General features: G+C 45.9%; 1 protein-coding gene across 2 annotated transcripts in view; it reads right to left on the bottom strand.

Annotated features, from left to right (window-relative positions):
* TOP2B (DNA topoisomerase II beta) overlaps positions 1–24,077 on the bottom strand; it is a 934,132-nt gene that overhangs the window by 804,587 nt on the left and 105,468 nt on the right. Inside the window, exon 1 of one of the 2 annotated variants that reach the window (XM_069648850.1) lies at positions 3,579–3,677. The exons of the other annotated variant lie outside the window; for it this stretch is intronic. Within the exon in view, the coding sequence (XP_069504951.1) occupies positions 3,579–3,590 (12 nt within the window). The 5' untranslated portion in view covers positions 3,591–3,677. Of the gene's footprint in view, positions 1–3,578; positions 3,678–24,077 lie in introns of those variants that run through there. 2 annotated transcript variants of the gene reach the window in all.

Below are 24,077 nucleotides of genomic sequence, written 5' to 3'. Positions count from 1 at the left end.
TCATAATAAAAGAGCAGTTGGCTATAAAATACCGCCATTTAGGTTATTTCAAAACCATCTCAACCTGCCGATTATGGCAACATATCAGACATGATTCGAAACTTGGGGGATGTGAGCTTAAGTTAGGTAAAAGCTGCAGGGGAGCAGACTAGTTCAAGAAGGTTGGGACTACTTTCTTGCACTAAGGCACTAAACCACAAATGGAAACTGGAGAAAAAAAACTCTTGGCATTGCACGATTCGTCACAGCAGAATGCTTTTTAGTACGTTGCTGCACCACCTTTCAGAAATGGATGAATGGGGAGGATTCAAAAGTTGCGATGGGAACGAATAACTACTGTGCAAGGCAAGCCACCAAGCATCACACAGCCAATGAAAAGTCGAGGGTACATACAACCAGAAGAATGGGGTAAAAAGCATGACCACCATTAAAGCAGAAGACAGGACACAAAAGAAGTTATTAACGATGAATGGCTTACTGGAGTGACAATACTCTCCCTCTTTTAAGGGTGGTGAGAAACGCATGAGAAATAAAACCATACATACTGCGCATCCATCTGTAGGAAATAGGGTGCGAAACGAGAGTTTGGTTTGAGAATTGGAATGCGTGGGGCAGGGTTCGCAATTGCTGGGAGCTGACAACAGCTACTAGGAGCTACTTTTGGCATAAGTGAAAATAACTGAGTATTTGAGATTGTCAGGACACATCTAATACACATTCAAACACAATGAAGCATACATAATAGGCACAAAGTTAATGTAGCATCTCCTGCCTACACAGTGATGCCAATACCCAGGAGCTAGTTTTCGTTTTTGCTCATCGAATCTTAATTTCGAACCCTGGTGGGGCGTTATATAAAACTTTAACAAGACGATGACTGAAATCTCACACCCTAAACTTCCAACAGGAGGCCCACCCCACCTAAGCACAACAATGAGTAAAGTATGTTGGCACTAAGCATTTGCACCTTCTCAAATAGCTGCGCCTCTCTCCATCTTGCTTGTAGTCACTGCCTGCCTTTCCGGAGATCGTTATTAAGCCAAAATAGTAAGCTTGGCAGGCTGTACCACCGACCCTGTCCAAGTTTCAATAGACCAGATCACGGGTGGCGGTAAAGCATGTGGGTTTTTCAATAGGGGAAAGGGGCTGCGGCAAGCACACCACAGTGTTCTTCTCCCCCCACACCCAAAAAAATATAGAAGCTGAACTGTGGGATGCCAATGTTCCACTTTCATGGCAGGCGACTACACGGAGTGGGGACGATGCAAAGAGAACAGGCGACCAGGCTTTCAGACCATGGCAGTAATGACCGCAATCCAAGCAACCACATTTGCTCACTGGCCTCCGCTGGGCGCCAACAGATTCTGGATGAGGTAGTAGGTTTCAGAATGTAGGTGTTATGATCTAGACATACTTTGTTGCTGTGAGAATGTGGAGGCAAGAGGTTCTTATTCTCTGTGTGGAACCAACTAGAGTATTAACCATGCAGTGTGTTGGCCATTGCACTCTCCCAGCAATTACTCCATTGTGCAATTATATTCATTATTCAGTGAATCAAAATAGTGGACTGAATGGCCCATCCGAATGTGATGTTTCAAATACGTGTTTAATTATCTAGAGCAGCTCTAGTCTTAATGTTTTGCAAACAAATCTCTAACAAACAGGATTGTCATGGAAGGCAGTCACTGCTGTATATACTCTTCCAAGAACAATCCAGTTTACATACACACTATAGCAGTCTATGTTCCATCACTTTCACCTAGAACATGCATACACATAAGCAAGGCATACTGTAGAAGGGGCAAAATTAAGATTGGCCGCAAACTGAAAACAAAACTGCCCAACAGGCCAGGCGCCACCATAGAAAACACTTGAGAAAGGCACACTGACCAGCGCTGCAGTAGAAGTACTTCGCTCGTATTGGTCACGGCGCAAGTTTTTCAGCCTAACGGAAAGCAAGTATGCTGTGTTACCACTGCATTTCTGGGTGAAATGCGTAAAGCACCGTTCTGAGCAGGTCGCTCCCGTTGGGCTGTTCTGAACTGTTGTGCTACCTCAATCTCAGAACCGCATTCAAGAGCGCTACCATCAAAATAGTTACCTCAAACGGTCCACTGCAAACACTACTAACCTCACAAACTACATCAGCGCTACTCAGCAGTGCAGCCATATTTTGGAGCAGCCCTTGAGCCACACACCATGCTCCATCAGATAACAAAATACAAGCAACATGTATAATCCAAGGCACTGTCCGTCCAGACTAGACTGCTCCGACGGATGCACGAGCTGATGTGCATTTGACCAGCGACAGCTCTGCGATATGCAAAACACCTTTGATGAGATTTCTTTGTAGCAGGTCAACAAAACGTTACATGTGTAATCTACTGTAGAAGGAAGAGTGGCTAGGCATCTACTACATAAAGTAGGTGTTTTGTACATGCACCAGATGATTCTGAAAATCACCTCACGGCGGAGGTGTACTTTAGCTGACAATGTACTCAACATTGGGTATAGCAGAAACACGTGCAAGATTCATTGGAACCAAAGTGGCCCATTCATATTACAATGCCATAGACCGTTTTTGAAATAAATATTGTGGTTAAGTGAGAGAATACGAATGCTTTACAATAAGCGATAATCTATTAGTACAGGGCTGGGTCCATACTAGTCTGAACAGAAAGGGCAGCAGAAGTTTGCATTTATGTATGGGTAATTTATAACGTGGGTTGATGCGGGAACATCTAATGTCAGGAAATGTTTTATTTTAAAAGTCTAAAAGACCCAATATTTCCCTCCAAAAGCACTTCCAACTGCATAGCAAAAAATAAAAACAACTTTTGTGAAATTCTAAAATGTATGCATGTATCTGTGACATAGTAAAAAGCAAGGGGGGACACGTTAAGTGCAGAGTTCACCTTTCATAAAGCTCGCTTTCATTTCAGACAGCTGCCGTTAAAATAAAGGGCCAATGTGCAAAAGAAAACTCAAACAGACCCGAACATCAACGTGTTATCTACCGCTTGAGTTAGGAACCGTGCAAAGGGCAACACAAACCAGGGCAGCGGCACTTAATGAGGCAGGCAGCAAGAATCCAAAACAAATGGCACCGTACCAACGGAAAGGTATACGTTACGCCACCCCAGTCTCACTCGCCGATATTAAAATAAAAGCCTAACATCTTAACGCAAACAGTTGAGGCCATATATTAAAAAAACAGAAAAGATCAGAAAGGACTACAGACTATGTGACCAGATTGGTTCGAGATGTACAGACTGGTGCGGTAGGGTGAGGGAAGACAGTCCTGCGCGGTGCACTTGGTTTGATCTCGGCACTGCAGGCAAGCCACTACCGAGGCGAGCCTCCAGCACGATTACTCCGCTCCCCCCTTGACCCATTACAGGCCCCATTGTCTGAGCAGGCAGAGCTAGGCCCAGGCCTGCTGCATTCCCGGCCATTGATTCAGCAGCGATCGGTGGCTGCACATGGATCCGCGGACGTCCCGAACTCCTAGCGCTAGGGGATCTGGCGGGCGCAGGGACAAAGGGCCGTGTGTGCGTATGTCGTGCATGGAGACTCACCGGGGACATCATGATCGTGTGTGCGTTGCAGCCTGTCTGCGATCCGCAGCTCGCAGCTTCATCCGGAGAGAGTGGGAGGGATCAGAGTAGGGGGTGGGGTGAGGGCGGGGAGTGTTCTTCCGCCCACACCGTCGGGTTTTGCATATCATTACATGGATTCAGGAAGAGGATGCACATACTGCGGCCCAGGGATCCCCTTGCGGGGATAGCCCCATCGAGCGCGCAGCGCAGCTACCCATGCCTTTCTTTGAACGTGGGTAAACACACGTAACTGCGCCGTAACTTGCACGAACGAGTGAGGTCATCTCGTGCAATACCCACGCAAAATCAGCCAAATAACGACCACTGCACCAGCGCAAGTTAACAGCCCAAACCAAAGCAGTCCCAGTCATTCCTCCAAAAATCAGCACGCGCATCTCCGTTACCCTCTCAAAACCCGGTCCCAAAAATCACACCGGCCCCAAAATCAAATCCAGACCAGCATGCTTCAAGCTACAAATCAAATCTGGTACAATTCCTCGAAAGTACTGCCCACACCCACCCCAAAATGCGCTATAGCGTGAGGGGTGGGCAGTGTGTGTGGTGGGCAGTGTGTGCGGCAGACCAGGACCAGCATATTAAGGAATAATTTTTTTTTAAAAAAAGGCTGTCCTACCTCCATGCAAGAGGCTCGGCTCCCTTTTTGTTTGTCCTGGTGCAGCAACACCTCTCGACCTGCTGCTGCAACTCTCCAGATAAAAGCCCCCATCCCAGCGGCCCACTACACGCCACGGGCCTGCTAAGCACGGATTATTACTTTCCTAAAGCACAGTATTTAAAGTGGGAACGCTTTACAAGTGATGGCCTGTTTAAGAAACCATGATTTTGGTCAAAACGTTCTTGACCTTTCTTTTTAAGCACCGCACAGACATTTTTATTTTTAAAGCTCATGCAAAGCACCAGTTAGCAGCCCAAAATCGATACTTCCTCGATGGCAATTGCACGGATAACACAACCCTTTTTCAACTAGCTGCCTTCTTTTCACACGTTCATGTTTACCACGCAAAACACCGTTTATTTTAGGTAGCAATATTTTCCTCCCATGTGTGAAACACGCCCTTGTCAAACACTGGAACACAAATAGGTAACCTAGTCCCACATCACTTTTTGTTATGAGTGTTTAAATCTTGAAAGTAAATTTTCAAAATCCACTGCCCATTTTTTTGCCTTCCGCTGAACTGCATTCTGGTATTTGGAGTCTTCCATTCAAGGTGAGGGGAAGAATACCACCAGTATAAACTTTTGCCTAGTGTATATTTTTGTAAGGATTTTTTTTATTATGTTTTACTTCACAAGGAACTTTACACATTAGAAACACATTTTTAAAATATTTAATATATCGTTCTTCAAAGCACTTTCGAAAGCGGTTTAGACCTACATATGGAAAAGCAAACCCCCTTGGGTTGCCAGGGCGGTCCTCACAGCTACTCGGGGAGAGGGGGGGGATGGCCCTTCCCCAATTTCAAAAATACTACCAGGCGGCACAATTTAGGGTGCTTCGGAAATGGATGGGTGATGATCTGCAAACAATCTGGGCCACACATGATAGGGCAGTCGCTAGAACCCCACTGATGGAGAACTCCTGTGGAAAGCTAAACACAGGCACCTCAACCTCCACATCAGCGAAGTTATGAAGACCACATTAAAGGCCTGGGACGACCAAACGCGAAACGGTATAAGGACTACGGCGGATAGCCCCTTCACGCCCATCTGTCGGAACCCCCAGTTCCCACCCGGAATGGAACGGGGGAATGGGAAGCAGCGGGGTGCACAAAAATAGAGGAAATGTTCCAAGACAAGGAAATAAGACCGTACGAGGCATGTAAATCTCTTCCGAACCTCACAGCGGGTGATAAATATAAATACGACCAGCTCAGACACTGGCTGGCGACACCTGAAATCAGAAGGGCGGCAACAAGAAACCTCACACCGTTTGAAACTTATGTCACTACTAATTCTGGGGCTAAGAAATGGGTCTCGACATTATACTCCTTCATAAACTCGCAAGACAAAGAAGTCAAGTGGACATATATGACCAAGTGGGGGAAAACACTGGGGGAGGAATTATCAAGACATCAATGGTCAGACTTGTGGATACAAATCCAAAAAATGACCCGTTCAGTCCAAACGAGAGAAATGTGGGTAAAAATAGTAGCCCAATGGCATTACACCCCAGAAAGGCTGCACACAAAGTACCCCAAACTTCTAACCTATGCTGGAGCGGGTGTGCAGAGGTGGGAAAGTAGAGACACATATGGTGGGAATCCTTACCTTGGTGCAGAACCTCAACCCGAGTAGAACGCTGCTCTTCGAGCGATAACTCGTTCAAACACCCGAACGGCACTGCGAGCCTTAGCTCTTGCCGCTCCACGCTTCCTGAAGACCAATGCCTCGGAAATTTTTCAGCAGAGCTAAGCAAATAGCTAGAAATAGAAGATAACGTAGAGTTATCACAAGGGGCTAATATACATTTCCGAAATAGGGCACATAGACGCCAGTTATATATGGCAGTTAGAGAGGTTAATCCCATTTCATAGCGTATCAGTGCTCCAGGAATACATTGTGGCAGATGTAAAATTGCACGCCAAAACTTGGCTTCTAATGCATTAAGAAAGCCTGAGGGAACAATTAATGTCTCCAAACCGTAAAGGATAGTTGCCACAACATTCTGATTCCAGTATGTAATGGCAGCTTTGATAGAAAATTTGCCATATTTAGAGACAATTATTCTAGTTTGACAGATTGCCGTGATTAACTTATGTTTAATTTTAGTAAAATGTGAGTCTAACGTCGGACAACCATCAAAAATTAGGCCCAAATACACGTAATTTGGTACTATCTTTATGGGTGTTCCCTCAATTTGCCATTCTAGCAGGTGTCTACGTAACCCCTTCGGGACGTATGTAACAATTTGTGTTTTTCCAGTATTTACTACTAGTTCATTTTCTTTAAAATATGAGCATAGTGCTGCCAAAAGGTTGCGTAAACCACTGGGAGTTTTAGACACTAAAACCAGATCATCTGCGTACCATAAGGCACAAATTTTTACACCATTCAGTTTGGGAGCATCAATTGTTATTTTACTAAAGATCCAACGTACGTCGTTAATGAAGAAATTAAACAGGGCGGACGCTAAAATGCACCCCTGTTTCAATCCTCTAGATGTTGGAATTGGGGCTGAAAGCAAGCCCTCAAAATTCAATCTCACATAAACTTTAGTGTGTGAATGAAGGGCAAAAATTATATCAATAAGAGTTGAAGGACACTCCGCTTTGCATAATTTATCTATGAGTTTTGGTCTTGAGACCGAGTCAAAAGCGGAGTGAAGATCTATAAACGCGAAATATCTGGCTTGTCTCTTATTAACTGCTTGTTGTCTTATAGCATTTAAAGTAATTAAATTAATGCCAGTACCTAATCCTGCAACAAAACCAGTTTGTGCTGGGTCACGTTGAAATGCTTTTTTTGACCAAGCATTAAAATCTCTTAATACCAACCTAGAGAATATTTTACCTGGAACATCCAATAACGTTATTGGACGATAGTTCTTCGGGTCCATGCGATCACCCTTTTTATAGATCGGAATGATCACAGAAGAGCGCCATGAGTCAGGAATATTTTTGGTTTGTATGATGTGATGGAAGGTATTGTTCAGGATTAGTGCCCATTCTGTTATATTTTGTTTGAGCATTGAATTAGTAAGGCCATCCAGACCCGCAGCTCTAGATGAAGAGGATGATTTGATAAAATCTTGAATAATTGATCTTGTGCAGTACAGGGCCCACCCGTTCCCAGATCTACTGTTGTACCTATAAACATTCATTTTAAGATCATTATATAGAGCAGCAAAGTGTGTGACCCACACCGATTCAGATACTCCATTAAGTTGTATATGCCCTTGTGGTGGGGTATTACATTTATTCAACAAATCCCAAACCAGTGCAGAATTTTTGTTCCGACAGGCTGCCAAAAAGTGTTCACTGTCTATTTGATACATAGTTGCTCTCCTTAAACGCACCCAATTTCTATAACTCGATGCAGCAGCTTTAACTGCCTTAATTTGATCAATCAGAGGGAGTTTGCGACTTTTTCTGATCTCTCTTCTGTAAGCCTTTTTTCTTTCGCATAGAGCTGTGTCAAACCTATGCACATGACTTTTAGGAGGATTACTATGAGTAGGATAGAGATTCGCAAAGGTGCTTAACACGTCTACATACGAGCCAGTCTTATGCAGCCGGTGATTGTCTAGTATGGCACCATTCAGGGCTAGTAATTTATTAACCGACCATTTGAAGCGGTTTTTACCTCTATTAACAATTACAGAATGATTGTAATAAGTTGCAGTTTCTAAGTGATTTTCAATTTTGATCGCCCAAAATAATGCTAAAAGGTGGTGATCACTGGATGGCTGTTTTACTATGATAAATTTGGTGGTATTCATGAAAATGCTATTTGACATACAGATGTAGTCAATTATAGATTTTGAATTGCCTCTCTCCCAGGTGTTCATTGGGGGCATATCACCTATAATTGCCCCATTTGCCATTTTTAAATCGTGATCTTCCATAAAGGAGATCCATCTTGCACCCTCATGGTTCAACTTTCTTGTGTGCGAGTCAAAACAAGATAGGTTCAAATCACCCATGAGTAGGGTTCCAGAGATATTTGTTTGGGCAGAAATGTACTCGAAGAAATGGGAGAGCGTATCATAGAAACAGTCATCATTAATTCCTGCCGGATTCCTGTAAAGGTTAATAAGTGCGTATGTGTGTGATTTAAGAGAGATTTTAACCAATTGCATAAATTTGTTTGGGGCTTTCCAAGGAGATATTTTTAAACCTCTACTCACTTTCACCGCAATCAAAAGTCCAGCTGTAGGTCTACCTTTATCAGCTTGAACTGCTGGTAGCAGAATAATCTCATGGTCATCCCATATAGGGGGATTTACTAGCCACGTTTCTTGTAATGCCACTATATCATAAGTGTTTAAATCGTTGTTTATAGTCCACTGCAAATGAGAATGGCCTCTAGTATTCCAGCTAGCAAGCGAAAGAACAGTAGTGGGCGTGACTGTTCGTGGTTATAAAGGATGATTATAAGATGCTCTGGGGTCTGAAGAGGAGTCTTTAGTGCAAAAATTGCAGAGACAAGATGGTGCAAGACTGGAATCTGCACCAGATTTGTTATCACCAATCTCCTCAGATTGCTTACGTGCGGGATCAAGGGCTAATAAAAAGCCAAGATTGAATAGATCCATTCTAGCATTCCACAAAGTATTACGGACAAGTCCCGACTTTATCCATAATCTAACAATAGAGAGATTGTTGTCACAGAGAAACTCAACTTGATCCACATCGGTGGATGAGATGGCATCTAACCCCTCAATATCTCCAAATATGTTGAGAACACTAGCACGACATAAGTCGTATTTCGGAAAAGAGCCATCACGACACTTCAGAATAAGAGTGTGGAATTGCTTAAGTTTCTTTGAAAATACAATATTCTTTTCATTTATGTAAGGTTTAGTATCAACATTACGTACATCAGAGTCTCTCTTAATATTTTGTTTTGCACAAACTTGAGACCAATTCCTTTTACACTGAGCAGATTTTAAATTCATACAGGTATCTGATCTGTATGGGACTAGTGAAGCTTCATTTTGGGTAGTTGGAGGGGGGTTATATGTTTGAGAGGGTTGATCAATGGTATGTGAAGCTTCGGGCAACACCTCAGAGATTTTTTTTAGGAGATAGGAGTCTACCGCAGCTCTTAAGGAGCTTAAACGGTCTTCAACTTCCACTGTAGAAGGAACAGAGGGAATTGACCTACTATCAGTTATATTAGTGACATCACAATGATTAGGTGCTGATGTTTGTGCAGCAGAAAGGGTATCTTTTATTTGTGTGTTATCAGGCTTAAATGTTAACAGATGTACCAACTCATTCAAGGGATCGTATGTAGGGGGTAAACTTGATACTTTCTTTAAAGCAGATTGGGAAGTTGGACAGTTGTCTAACATAGCTTTAGGAACCGAAATGTTTTCGGCTGTAGTGGCTACTTTGCTATTCGTAACTACATTGCGACTATCCATAGGGGCAGTAACACTGTGAATATCAGTTTCCTTCAACGCCAAGATTTTTTTATTTCTTTGTGTGGTTTTGAATGAGACAGAATTTGTCTTCTTGTTGTGCACTAGGGAAGAGCCAGTTTTTTGTAGATTTTGGTTAGCGCCGCCCTTTTGTTTACCGGCGGTAACTAAAACATCACTCTTCACAGGAGAATCCACACTAATCCAAGACTCATTATTTTTTGAGGACACAGTTTCCTCCACACATTCAATTGGACGGATAACTTTAGAAAATGTTGGCAAGGCTGGGGGGATGATCAAAGGATTTTGAATTAGATTTTCAAGATGTACGAGACGTTGTGTAATGGGTACCCCAGCGTGTTCCTTTGAACCTTGATGGGTTAATAAAAGTGATTCTAGATGAATTACTCTTTGTTCTAGGTTGCCTAATGAAAGACTTTTCGCACATTTAAGTGAAGAGTCCTTCATCCAATCACTTATATAGTCTAGTTTAACAGCTTGAACAGCTATCTTCTGATCTAAAGAGTTGAAAAGCTTAAATAACGTGGACATAGTAGTGTTAATGGCCCCCAAAGTAATTTCTAATAAGGCTGGATTGGTCGTTGTGGCATAGGATTGTTGGTTTCGGTCATATGCCTGACAACGGCGGGGGGTCGGATGCAAAAAGGACACCTCCTCATCGAGTCTTATTGAATCCGTAGTGCCTGGTTGTGCACAATCAGTCATTATAGAAGCTCTTGAGCTTTCTAAATCCCTGCAATCAGGAGGATTTTGAGAGGGAGAAGGTGTGGATTTGTTTGGGCTGGCATAACCCACGTCCTCAATAATTACTGAGGGCAGCGAGGCATGCCTGGACAGGATGTCACATGCAACATTATGGCTTTCAATTGTCGAGTCTTCTATATGAGAGGTCGACTCTTCTACTACAGTAGCAATGGAATGAACAGCTCTGATAGATTTAATAGGAAAATGAGGAATAGTTAGTATAGTTTGATCCGAAATAGTAGAACTCAGCGGGCAAATAGAAGCCTCGTTGTTATTGGAAGGATATTGATTTGGAGGTTTATTACCTGAACAACAGTTCAGAGGCTGAGGATTCGTCACACTCTTAGCCAAAGATGCCATGTTAATCGGATCAGACATTGCTATACCACCTGACTTTAAGTCATAAAACTTACGAATGTCAGGTTGAGTGGGAGTTTTGTTAATAGGGGTTAAAACAATATTTTTCTTCGAAATACGAGTTCGACTTTTGGACTTTTCCTGTGATTTTGGGATGTTTTGGTTGACTGGAGTCTTGGAAAGCAAGGCTAGATCCGATGAACTGGGCATAGAGCTTGGGGACGTAATCATAGGGTCTCTGGTAATCTCCGATGGCATGCCTGTTTTTAAGGTATACATGTAATGATTTAATGCGAAAGCGTTATAAGCGATATGATTTTCTCACTTATATATAAAATAAAATGAGGCACCAACTCAATTAAAAGAAAATGCTGATAAGATGCAACCATACAGCTATTTGTGAAGTAACCTATTAAAGGTAGTGGGAGCAGCTGTAATACACAGTACCTGGGGTAGGATGGTGTTAAGCCACCATCCGCCAAACAGCCGCACAACAGACTTTGGGCTTTACTCCAGCCGGGCTTAACGCCACAAGGGTGCCTCGCTGGTGTTCAAATGGGACTGAAAAGGTCACGTGGTCCTCCACGTGACTGCGGCAGGCCACGCCTCCTCCAGGAAGCGTGGAGCGGCAAGAGCTAAGGCTCGCAGTGCCGTTCGGGTGTTTGAACGAGTTATCGCTCGAAGAGCAGCGTTCTACTCGGGTTGAGGTTCTGCACCAAGGTAAGGATCGCGCCACCCGGGCGCCTCGCTGGTGTTCAAATGGGACTGAAAAGGTCACGTGGTCCTCCACGTGACTGCGGCAGGCCACGCCTCCTCCAGGAAGCGTGGAGCGGCAAGAGCTAAGGCTCGCAGTGCCGTTCGGGTGTTTGAACGAGTTATCGCTCGAAGAGCAGCGTTCTACTCGGGTTGAGGTTCTGCACCAAGGTAAGGATCGCGCCACCCGGGCGCCTCGCTGGTGTTCAAATGGGACTGAAAAGGTCACGTGGTCCTCCACGTGACTGCGGCAGGCCACGCCTCCTCCAGGAAGCGTGGAGCGGCAAGAGCTAAGGCTCGCAGTGCCGTTCGGGTGTTTGAACGAGTTATCGCTCGAAGAGCAGCGTTCTACTCGGGTTGAGGTTCTGCACCAAGGTAAGGATCGCGCCACCCGGGCGCCTCGCTGGTGTTCAAATGGGACTGAAAAGGTCACGTGGTCCTCCACGTGACTGCGGCAGGCCACGCCTCCTCCAGGAAGCGTGGAGCGGCAAGAGCTAAGGCTCGCAGTGCCGTTCGGGTGTTTGAACGAGTTATCGCTCGAAGAGCAGCGTTCTACTCGGGTTGAGGTTCTGCACCAAGGTAAGGATCGCGCCACCCGGGCGCCTCGCTGGTGTTCAAATGGGACTGAAAAGGTCACGTGGTCCTCCACGTGACTGCGGCAGGCCACGCCTCCTCCAGGAAGCGTGGAGCGGCAAGAGCTAAGGCTCGCAGTGCCGTTCGGGTGTTTGAACGAGTTATCGCTCGAAGAGCAGCGTTCTACTCGGGTTGAGGTTCTGCACCAAGGTAAGGATCGCGCCACCCGGGCGCCTCGCTGGTGTTCAAATGGGACTGAAAAGGTCACGTGGTCCTCCACGTGACTGCGGCAGGCCACGCCTCCTCCAGGAAGCGTGGAGCGGCAAGAGCTAAGGCTCGCAGTGCCGTTCGGGTGTTTGAACGAGTTATCGCTCGAAGAGCAGCGTTCTACTCGGGTTGAGGTTCTGCACCAAGGTAAGGATCGCGCCACCCGGGCGCCTCGCTGGTGTTCAAATGGGACTGAAAAGGTCACGTGGTCCTCCACGTGACTGCGGCAGGCCACGCCTCCTCCAGGAAGCGTGGAGCGGCAAGAGCTAAGGCTCGCAGTGCCGTTCGGGTGTTTGAACGAGTTATCGCTCGAAGAGCAGCGTTCTACTCGGGTTGAGGTTCTGCACCAAGGTAAGGATCGCGCCACCCGGGCGCCTCGCTGGTGTTCAAATGGGACTGAAAAGGTCACGTGGTCCTCCACGTGACTGCGGCAGGCCACGCCTCCTCCAGGAAGCGTGGAGCGGCAAGAGCTAAGGCTCGCAGTGCCGTTCGGGTGTTTGAACGAGTTATCGCTCGAAGAGCAGCGTTCTACTCGGGTTGAGGTTCTGCACCAAGGTAAGGATCGCGCCACCCGGGCGCCTCGCTGGTGTTCAAATGGGACTGAAAAGGTCACGTGGTCCTCCACGTGACTGCGGCAGGCCACGCCTCCTCCAGGAAGCGTGGAGCGGCAAGAGCTAAGGCTCGCAGTGCCGTTCGGGTGTTTGAACGAGTTATCGCTCGAAGAGCAGCGTTCTACTCGGGTTGAGGTTCTGCACCAAGGTAAGGATCGCGCCACCCGGGCGCCTCGCTGGTGTTCAAATGGGACTGAAAAGGTCACGTGGTCCTCCACGTGACTGCGGCAGGCCACGCCTCCTCCAGGAAGCGTGGAGCGGCAAGAGCTAAGGCTCGCAGTGCCGTTCGGGTGTTTGAACGAGTTATCGCTCGAAGAGCAGCGTTCTACTCGGGTTGAGGTTCTGCACCAAGGTAAGGATCGCGCCACCCGGGCGCCTCGCTGGTGTTCAAATGGGACTGAAAAGGTCACGTGGTCCTCCACGTGACTGCGGCAGGCCACGCCTCCTCCAGGAAGCGTGGAGCGGCAAGAGCTAAGGCTCGCAGTGCCGTTCGGGTGTTTGAACGAGTTATCGCTCGAAGAGCAGCGTTCTACTCGGGTTGAGGTTCTGCACCAAGGTAAGGATCGCGCCACCCGGGCGCCTCGCTGGTGTTCAAATGGGACTGAAAAGGTCACGTGGTCCTCCACGTGACTGCGGCAGGCCACGCCTCCTCCAGGAAGCGTGGAGCGGCAAGAGCTAAGGCTCGCAGTGCCGTTCGGGTGTTTGAACGAGTTATCGCTCGAAGAGCAGCGTTCTACTCGGGTTGAGGTTCTGCACCAAGGTAAGGATCGCGCCACCCGGGCGCCTCGCTGGTGTTCAAATGGGACTGAAAAGGTCACGTGGTCCTCCACGTGACTGCGGCAGGCCACGCCTCCTCCAGGAAGCGTGGAGCGGCAAGAGCTAAGGCTCGCAGTGCCGTTCGGGTGTTTGAACGAGTTATCGCTCGAAGAGCAGCGTTCTACTCGGGTTGAGGTTCTGCACCAAGGTAAGGATCGCGCCACCCGGGCGCCTCGCTGGTGTTCAAATGGGACTGAAAAGGTCACGTGGTCCTCCACGTGACTGCGGCAGGCCACGCCTCCTCCAGGAAGCGTGGAGCGGCAAGAGCTAAGGCTCGCAGTGCCGTTCGGGTGTTTGAACGAGTTATCGCTCGAAGAGCAGCGTTCTACTCGGGTTGAGGTTCTGCACCAAGGTAAGGATCGCGCCACCCGGGCGCCTCGCTGGTGTTCAAATGGGACTGAAAAGGTCACGTGGTATTTACGTTTGGCACCATCTGCTGCTATAAGAATGGCCATTCTGCGGATGCGGCTTAACATCTGGCCCACTCGGGAGGTCAAAACAAAAAGAAAGCAAATTCCCTCTGACCTGAACTGGTGTAGGTTTTGCAAAAATATAACCATCGTTGAAACTCTACAACATTTATTAATGAACTGTCCTGCACTATGTACCTTGAGAAAACTGCATTTTGTTAACCATTTTGCGTACTTTGCACAACTTGACCCAAGAAATAGATGGATCGCCATGGCAACCACTGAATGTATGAGTATAAGAATTGCAACCATCAATTTCTTAAATGCTCTAAACATGGAATGAAATTAAGAGTTCTTTACTTGTTGATATTTTAGCTTTTTTTTTTCTTAAATTATAATGAATATTTGTATTACCTGAATTTGATGTTTATGAATCTTTTCTATTTTTATAAATTGTAAATTGAAAAAGTTGATATAATTTCAACTATATTCAATTAAAAATAAAAAAAAAAAAAAAAAAAAAAAAAAATATGGTGGGAATGCAAGGGGATCAAAAGTTTCTGGTCGGAGGTAAAAACTGAGATGGGGAAAATGTTTCCAGAAGTTGTACAGCTGGGTGAAAAGGTATGGCTATGTGGAATGAAAGATAAGGCGGCTAGGAAATACACAAAGTCACAGTGGAGGAGCTTTATGAGACTGCTCATAGCCGCATGGACAGCAATAGCCCAAAGTAGGAAAAAGCGAGACCCTCCAGTGATCTACAAATGGCTACAGGTGGTTTGGGCACAAATGGCAATGGAAAAGCTGATCCACAAAATCCAAGGCGGACCTTTCACAAAGGAATGGGGAACGGTCCAAGACTATCTGCAGTCAGACTATATGGAACAATGGTGCCCCCACAAAATCAAAATGACAAATCTTCAGTGTATAAGATATTCCCTTACAGAAAGGCTCTAAAAGGTTCTTCCGGGCAGAGGAGGGGGGGAGAGGGGGGTTGATGTGGGGGGGGGTTGTAGGAGGAGAGGGATTTTGTGCAATCTTGAGTATTATGTTTATATCTGAAAACAAACACATTAAAAAAAAAAATCATATAACATTATCTTTTACAACTCATAAAATACGAAGCAAAAGACAGAGGACTCTTACATTATTAAAAAGAAATGTCATGTCAGGACATAATTCATCGTATTTGGCAATTTTTTTCTAGTTCATATCTGCATAGCATATTTGACTTTATACCTTCTAAGAAAAAAAAGGTCACTTTACATTTATAGGTTGGAGTTATCTGGGTCGGGAATCCCTACCTACCGCGCACCTTTCTTTAGAAACACTAGATAAGTCAACCTGCAGCCTCACTCCTAGTTCGTCTGGGGACCAACTCCAGATCCCCAATTGGCTAAATGGTTAGTGGGATGAAAACTGCGGATAATGTTGGGCGCTGGGGGGCTTCAATGGCCCAGGCATGTAGCAATTATGTTTAGATATAGGTTCATGGTCAGATCAGAACAATCTTCTTGGTGCTTAAAACTTATTGCTTTAGTATTGCTTTTGCAATTCCACACGGTAAAAATGAAGCATCATAGTGGCAGATAACGACAGTCATTAACCCATTGGTGAGTGCAAACAGCCGACGCGCTTTTCGACCCAAGTCTTTTTCAGGGCAAGTAGAGTAGTAAGATGAGCTCTGAATAGGGCTGGTGGCTGGTCCTCCCGAGTCCGGGTGCCAGTTGGGCTGATTAGCCTGATCTTGCGCTGCAAGATCCACGCTCCCCTCCGCTGGACACAGCATCAGATCAGGCTAATCAGCCCAACTGGCACCCGGACTCGGGAGGACCAGCCACCAGCCCTATTCAGAGCTCATCTTACTACTCTACTTGCCCTGAAAATGACTTAGGTCGAAACGCGCGTCGTCTGTTTGCACTCACCAATGGGTTAATGACTGTCATCATCTGCCACTATGATGCTTCATAAAGAAAGTTTGCTCGCTCAGGATAGCTCAGGGGCAACATGCTCGTCTTGGAAGCAAGACAACACGGAGCAACACAGGTTCAATCTCCGGGTCAGTGCTTAGAAACCTATGGGTATTAAGCGTGTTATAAATAACCAATTATACATTTTACATGCTAGATCACAAAGTGTTCCGCTACTAGGATTTCACCCCAGGTTGTCATGTTTCCAGTGCAGACGCTTGCCCACAAGACCAGATGCATGGCAGAGGATGATAGCTCAGCGGCAACGTGTTCGCCGTGGAAGCAAGACGACACGAAGCAACACAGGTTTGATCCCGGGTCCGTGCTTAGAAACATCTGGGTATTTAAGCCCGTTCTAAATACGCAATTAAGACAAAAAACAATTACGTAACTAAATAACAAACAATATCTGTAACAGCGCCTCGAAGCCTGCGGGCTGTGTGAGCGCTTTAAAAAAAAAATGCTAATGAAAGTTTTATCATAGCACACGTCTCCCGTTTGGATTTTATTTTCCTTGGCATGTTTTATTATGAATTGTTGGGTTTAAAAGATGTGCACCTTTTATATTTTGCCAGCAGAGTTATTAGAAATTCTCCTCTCTCGTGTTTTGTTTTTTTTCTAGTGTAAATTGCTTTTTTTGAAAGGCAAATGCTCATTTGTCTCGTGCACATTTTTCAAATGGGAAGGGTCAATTGAACTAAATTTGTATATTTGACTTTGAAATAAGTTCACTTACTGTGCATATATTAATGGGTGGCAGCTTTTTTTGCTACGAGGCAAAGATTCCCACACAGTGATGCGAGGGAGCTGTACCCAGGTCGAAAAACACTTTACAGAAGTAATAGTAAACAGCCATATGATTTACAGGAAGGTCTAAACATAACATCCGCGCAAGTCACCTATCTTTGTAGCATTCTGCTATAGCATCCCCTGCTACAATCAAAAGGTCTGGTGGTCCATTAAGGAGGCTCCTTTCCAATTTTGAAGTGCGCAGCCCGTGCTAGTTTTCCAAGATGCATGGTAACATGTCACAAGCTGGAATCCAGCAGGAGAGGAGAAAGCAGCCCTACCACAACCAGTGATTTTAAATGAACATGGCAAGGAGAACAGGTGTTCCCTCTGCCAGCATGTACTCAGCGCCTGTGCATATTGTATTTCAAAGAACATTTCTACCAATTACATTTGAGCAGAGATGTGTTCAAGTTCTGACTTGCAGCCTGGTCACAAATCCCGGCTTCTCCACTTAACCAAAGTTTGTGCTCCCTGCCAAATCTTTTCACTATCCCTTATCTGGCAAAATATTAAAAGTCTATTTAAGGTTTTCAGCTCACACCATCTGCTACATCCAAAAAATGTCACTACTGATATTTCTGCATAGGTAAATATTAATAGTGACAATTCATATACTGGACCCGACAGTTTATTTCTATCCTACATTACTCATTGAACTTCACATGATATTCTCGGTGTATTGAAGGTTCAATCCATCATATTTTCTGTATTATCACTGAAGTAGTTATTTATGCAAATAAAGGGGGGACCCCCCACACACACACCTTTTGCCGCCCGGGGTCCCGCAAATCATAGTGCCGGCCATGGCTATCCACCCACCCAAAACCACAAACATTCAATAAATCCATACTTCAATCGATGCCACGAGGTTTGCACCCTTTCCCCCACTAACCCATACTAAAACTCTCCTTACTCCTGCAAACCTACACTGCACCAGCCCCGCACACTAACCTCAAAGAGCAGAAATCCACACCGCCTTCAATACCTCACACAATCTCAACACAGCCAATGAATCCGTACGCCACTGCCACACAAGGCTTAACATATGGATGTAAACGCCTTGCACGCCCACCAACCGCAGACCACCTAGATGCAAAACACACACGCACTGTTTTGTTCAAAACTAAAACTACTAACACCAGAGCAAAAGCTCCTCCCACTAACAAAGATATCCTTCTTTTTTTCGGTTATGCCAGGAGACCAGGCAAGTGGAAGCAGTGCATGGTCCCCACCAACTACAATTTCCATCCCCTTTTAGAAAGCAAACACCCACAACAAGCCGGAAATAAAATGACCCCTTCACATCCACTGCAGAAATCACAAGCAGACCTCCAGAGACTATGTAAACAACAACTGCTTGGGCGGAATATTGTGGCTGCCAGGCATGGGAAGACATATCCTAGTTGCTGGGGTGCCACAACCATGCAATGAGGTCGTTCTGACAGATACATATAAAAGTAAATAATAGTGATGGGGATTCTCTGAAAAATATTTTCTGGAAACTCCTGAAACAAGGGACTAGATGGAACTGGCAAGCTGCGTGTATGAATGAGGAATGTAAGCTTTAGTAGAAGAGTTCGCCAAGAACGTACCATGCATGGCTGCTGTGTCTGAAGAAAAAAAGACTAGGAGTGAGGGAGTTATCTGCCTCGGGTCAAGGTGATATTGGAACCCAGATGTGATGTCCAGAACACTGGGGCCAGACTCAAAAGGAAATTCTGTATTGGTGAGAAGACCAGTGGGCATCCACCAGACACAACTTGGTACCTAGGCCATGACGTGCTAGTATGCAGGGCAATAAAGGTGGCTGAGCCCGCCAAACAGGTTCAGAGGCCATAACATCCAGTATGTGTACCTCAGCTACCTCCAACTCCGAGGGTCAGACGCTTAACCAGGCAGAGAGTGGGTGGGGTAGATCTTCCTCCTCTGGGATGGCTTCCCTGCCCTTCTCAAACTTGAGCCGGACCACCTGAAGTTCCGGAAGCAGCTCAAGACCACCCTTTCTCCTCCGATTTCTTTCTCTCCCTCCCCTACCTACGTAGGGGACCTACGTGTCTGCTGCGCCAACTGGTGGCTTGGTACTCTCTATCACTGGGTAACAGGCTCCTCCATGATCAGTTTCCTCTGCACTGCCTCTGGGTCTACCGTGGACGTAGGGGCTATAACTGCCTCCCTGCACTTACCCGGAGCCGTGCTGCCCTGATTGCACTTCCCCCTCGCACTTGCATGATCTGATTGATACAAGGCCTAGTAAAATCGTTGGCAGTGCACCCAAGGAATGACTTGGGTGCAACATTTGCACTGGTCATTGCCTACTGATATCAGACTCTTTGGCGAGTAAGAAGTGGCGTGTATAAAACTGAAGGGGCAATTGATTATTTTCTTTTTTAAATGGCTGGCTAGTAGCTTGCAACTTGAAGTTTTCCCCCTGCTTCATTACGTGATTTTTCTATTTATACAGACAGTTGGATGTACTTTTGACTCCCAAAATACTAGTTCTGTGCTAGACGCCTTCACAGATAGGAGTGTGCAGTATCTCCTTGTATAAACACCATGTGATCTATTTAATAAAATCTATAATTCCAGAAACAAATTTGCTTCTGAAATATGAACTTATTTTCCTGGATGTGGTCACTTTACATAACCCCACAACCCCTTTATATACTTACAAATAAAAGGGCCAGGATTGAATCTATTCCCCTTTTAGAGAAGCACTCCTCTCATGATCATTTCCATCAGACTTTCTTTTGGCTGTTTCACAGTTCAACCCCACGCCGCCACCCCCCCCCCTTGGCACAGGTGGGCATCAATCAGCAAGATGGGGGGAGGTTCCCTCCACAGCCTGGTCTCCCTCTTTCTGTAATGATATGGCATTTGTGACACGACTATACAGAATTCAAAGTGCAACGAGGCAAGGAAGGGGGAACAGAGGGAGGACAGAGACAACGACCTTCCTAGGCCAAGTGAAATTGTGATTGCGCAAGTGACAGGGGAAGGGGGCAGTTCGGAATGGTATGGTTCCCCCAACCTCTCTTATTTTGACAAATGTTTATAATAAAGTTACTCACCATAGTGACTACCTTACTTCTAGTCCATAGTACCCTTTCTTCCATACTTTTGGGACATTCCGTCCATTGGGACGGGACCGGAGCACTTTTGAAGCATCAGAAATAACTTTGTCCTTTTATTTTTAAATGGGGCCACTGCACTTGACAGTTGCCCCGCCTTCCTGAGCTCCGCCCCGCGCATCACCCTTCAGTCCACTTCTATCGCCAAAGTAGAAGGACCATTAGCAAAATAGAGGATACTTATTAGAGGGGAAGACAGGCGGGCGTATGGAGGAAAGAGGACTATGGACTAGGTGTAAGGTAGTCACTACAGTGAGTAACTTTGTTATACTCCTCTGTCCCATCCCCTTGCCTCCAAATATTTGAGAGATTCCCAAGCACTAACCAAAGAAACAGGAGGATGGAAATGTCCCTTATTGGAACAAGTTCTTAAGAACTGCCTGGCCAAACTGGGTATCAGCCCGGGAGCTCAGGGATCCCATATATAAAGCTCAAAAAAACAGGAGGTGGCAGCTTTCCAGTACAGGCAGCCACATTATGGAACTCCTTATCTGCAGCCTTAGATCAGCACCATCCCTCCACAGCTTCAGAACAAGCGTTAAATCCCTGGAGCACTTTTCATCCCTTTTGGATTCTGCAGAAGAATTAGCCCCCAGTGTGGGATCCTCAGCCGGTCCGTTGCTTGTAGACTTAGGGCCTTTGCCCTCTTTCTTTGCCCCTTATGGTCACACCCGGAAGCCAGAGCTCCTAAAAGTAGCTCCTCGATCCCGCTGGTCTTTGAAAAAGCCCCCAATTGGTGATTCCCTGGGTTTTAACCTGGTACTTTTAGTCACTTGACAGGAAACCTCGAAACTAGGCTCGGTACGTTTAGTCCCACACTGAGAAACCTTGGGAATCACCCCGGTTAGAGCAGCCCCAGAAGCGTTGGGCTTAGTCTTAGCCCCCAGATGGGGAACCTCGGAGGAAAATCCCATATTTGTGGTCCCATTTGATCTTCTGTGATGGTCTGCCACGACAGATGAGACGATATACGTCTTTCCAATGGAGTCTCGGGGAGTCCAATGGAAAACATCATTTAGATGGTTTATCGGCAGTGAGACAGCTATTTCCCCGAAGAGGAGGCTGTTGACCGAGAGAAAAACCTGGCACCTTGCATTTGCTTCTTGTAGCGAGGCCCACCGGTGGGACAGTCTGGCCGGCAGTCCTGGAACCCTCAAACCAAACAAGGACTGTTAGGCAAGATTGTATGCAGTAACCCTGTGGTAGACTACACTAGTCTTGTCCTCTTGGTATTAGGTAATCCATAGGTCTGCACTATACAAGCTGGTAGAGTGACTGAGCAGCCAGACTTATCTCAAGCGGGGTAAATGTGAGCTGTAGCATCGAAATCCACACATACAAGTAGCCAAATAACAGTTACACTCAAGGTTTTCTAGTAAAATAATTATTTATCGGTCAGTTTTAAATAAGCATTCGTTAAAAAGGGCAATGTGCAACAATAAAAACACTTCATAACACTTTCTCAGAATCAAGATAAGCAAGTAGATACTCTTTAGAGATGCTTCATACACTCTTCCTACACCCTATGGTGACTTCAAGTACTGGGACAGTATTGGCATTTATATATCACTTTTTGCACTTAGTAAAATTCTGAGGTTGTGGAAAAGGAAAAGGTTAGGGAAGGAAAAGGGTTAACAGGTTCTCAGAGCATGTGAGCACTTTTGAATCTCCCGATGAAGTCTAGATAAAAACATTTGCAGCAATACTAGTTAAAGCAATGTACCACCCATGAGGGACAGTTCGAATCAAAGTCAATGGGTCAGAAGAGTCTGCAGGGAGCCAGGACAGCCAAAGTCAATTTGAACAAGGTCTATGTCGCTGAGGAACTTCTTAGATAGCACAATGTCTTGAACAAAGTTAGGAGAATTTGTAGAAAAATCACTGTTGGACCACAAGCTGTTAGGCTTGTGAAAGTCAGAGCTGAGATGAACTCTTCAAAAAGCAGCTACTGCAAGTCGCCAGTGAGATAATGCAAGCTACAGACAAGAGGCAAGTACCCCTTAGCACATTACATTAGGTTAAAGAAGAGGATCCAGCTGGCTTCTGTTCTGGTTGCAGTGTTGCAGATCCTAGGTTCCTGGGCCTCAGTCCTGGGGCCAAGAGGGAGGACGTCTGGAGGACTCCTGCACTGCAGTTCAATGGTCGGTCGGCAACTACAGGCTCTTTACAGTTCAGAGGTACTTTCGCGTTTTCAGCTACAGGCAAATAGCACCACCGCGGATCTTGGACACGTGATGGGCTTCCTTCAATCCTTGAGTCCAGCACTCTGGTGAGGTGACTCAAGCTTGGGTCGTCCTGCTTCGGGAGGGTCCTCAGGATCTTCCTGGAGCTTCGGTCCGGCGCTAAAGACGTTGCACTCGACTTCGGATTTCTCTACCCCGGTACTCGGTTCCAGCAGCAGCAAAGAAGTACAGCCAGTTGGGTAAGGTCTTCCAGCAAAGTTAGTCTTGGGGTTATAGTTGGTCCCACCAACCCAAGGAAAGAAGTCGTCCTTTCCAGAGTTTCTCTAGTCGATTCAGAAAAGCAGTTTCAGCACAGCAGCAGGGCTTCAACGGTCCAGGAGGATGCAGCAAGCTTCTCTTCACGATTCTTTTGTCGGATGTTTCGTCCAGTGGTCGACTGTCTTCAGTCCAAGAAGCCTCACCTTTAATGCAGGTTTCTCCCATTCATGCACAGCCTAGCTGTCACTCACACAGCAGGGTGGCTGTCCCGGAAGGACAGCCAGCGAGCCAGCCAATCCGGACTGGGTGCATTCAGGTAACTAAGGATACTGAGGACAGGGAGTTTCGGGCACCTCCCTCGCTTCCTGCCCTGCCCGACACACTGGAGCCAGAGGTGGGTTCAGCACTGAAGCCCGCTAAAGGCAAAACAAACAAATGGGTTAAACCTGGTTTGACGCAGAATAAAACCCAAGAGACCCCACTACCAATAAATGGCGAAAAGATAAGACCAGGGGCTATTGTGACACAGTGGTCACACATGTGTGCTATAATGCAGCTGAGGATTCAGCTTTGTCAATCTGGAAAAATGAATACCCTTCATTTGAATAATAGACGTAACTTAATGGCCGTGGGCCAACCGTCTTATGCACCGAATTATAGAAATTTAAACTGCAATGCTTGACCAAGGAGCGGCCATTTTAAATGTAGCAAGAATCGCCATTTTGCTTGTTAACCATTGCTCATTGCTTTCTGTCTAAAAACTGCTTTGCAGCTTACAATTCTTGCGGATTCTGCTTACTTTGCTCAACTGTTAACATTGTTGTCTGAATATAAAAGGGCAAGGTCGCGGGACTAAAGAGTTTGCTGAAACTACTCATGAGTAGGCCAGAGAGGAATGCCCACGCTCCCTCTCTGTAGCCTTGGGAGGAAGCTGCAGGGCATTTAATCCCTTCACAGCTGCCAGCCAGTCTCGTACGATGGTAGAATATGTTAGAATAATACAGTTAAAGGCTTGAATTATGCTTTTCTTACAGCCCCCCCTTCGCAAAACCCTTTAGAACGTGTCGGCTCCCATGACACGAATAGTACCTCATAGATAGCAAAGCTTGGAATGTGGCTCTTCCCCCGTGTGCAGCTTGCTTCCAAGAACAGAACCACCGTGTTCTAAAAGATGCCTCCGCACTTTCTAATTGCACATTGTTACTAGAATAGACATCGAAAGCATTATAATCGTCATACTCGTCGGATATGTCCATCGTCATCCCGAGTTCAAAGGAACTTAATAAAGAGGGGTGTTAAACATGAAATTGCTGATTGTATGATATGCATTTTGTATATATGTAACTGATGTACGTAATTCGCTCTCTTGCGTCCCTCGAGGTCTAGGATAATCACGTTGCAGGGCGTGAGATCAGAATTGGCCAATTGATACTATCTTTTGCTTGCAATAAACCCTAGCATTGGGAATTTGAACCTTGTGTCTGGCGCA

Source organism: Ambystoma mexicanum, chromosome 2q (genome assembly GCF_040938575.1).
Source record: "Ambystoma mexicanum isolate Mex_15411 chromosome 2q, UKY_AmexF1_1, whole genome shotgun sequence".
Classification (NCBI taxonomy): domain Eukaryota; kingdom Metazoa; phylum Chordata; class Amphibia; order Caudata; family Ambystomatidae; genus Ambystoma; species Ambystoma mexicanum.
This window is presented reverse-complemented; position numbering and strand designations above follow the sequence as displayed.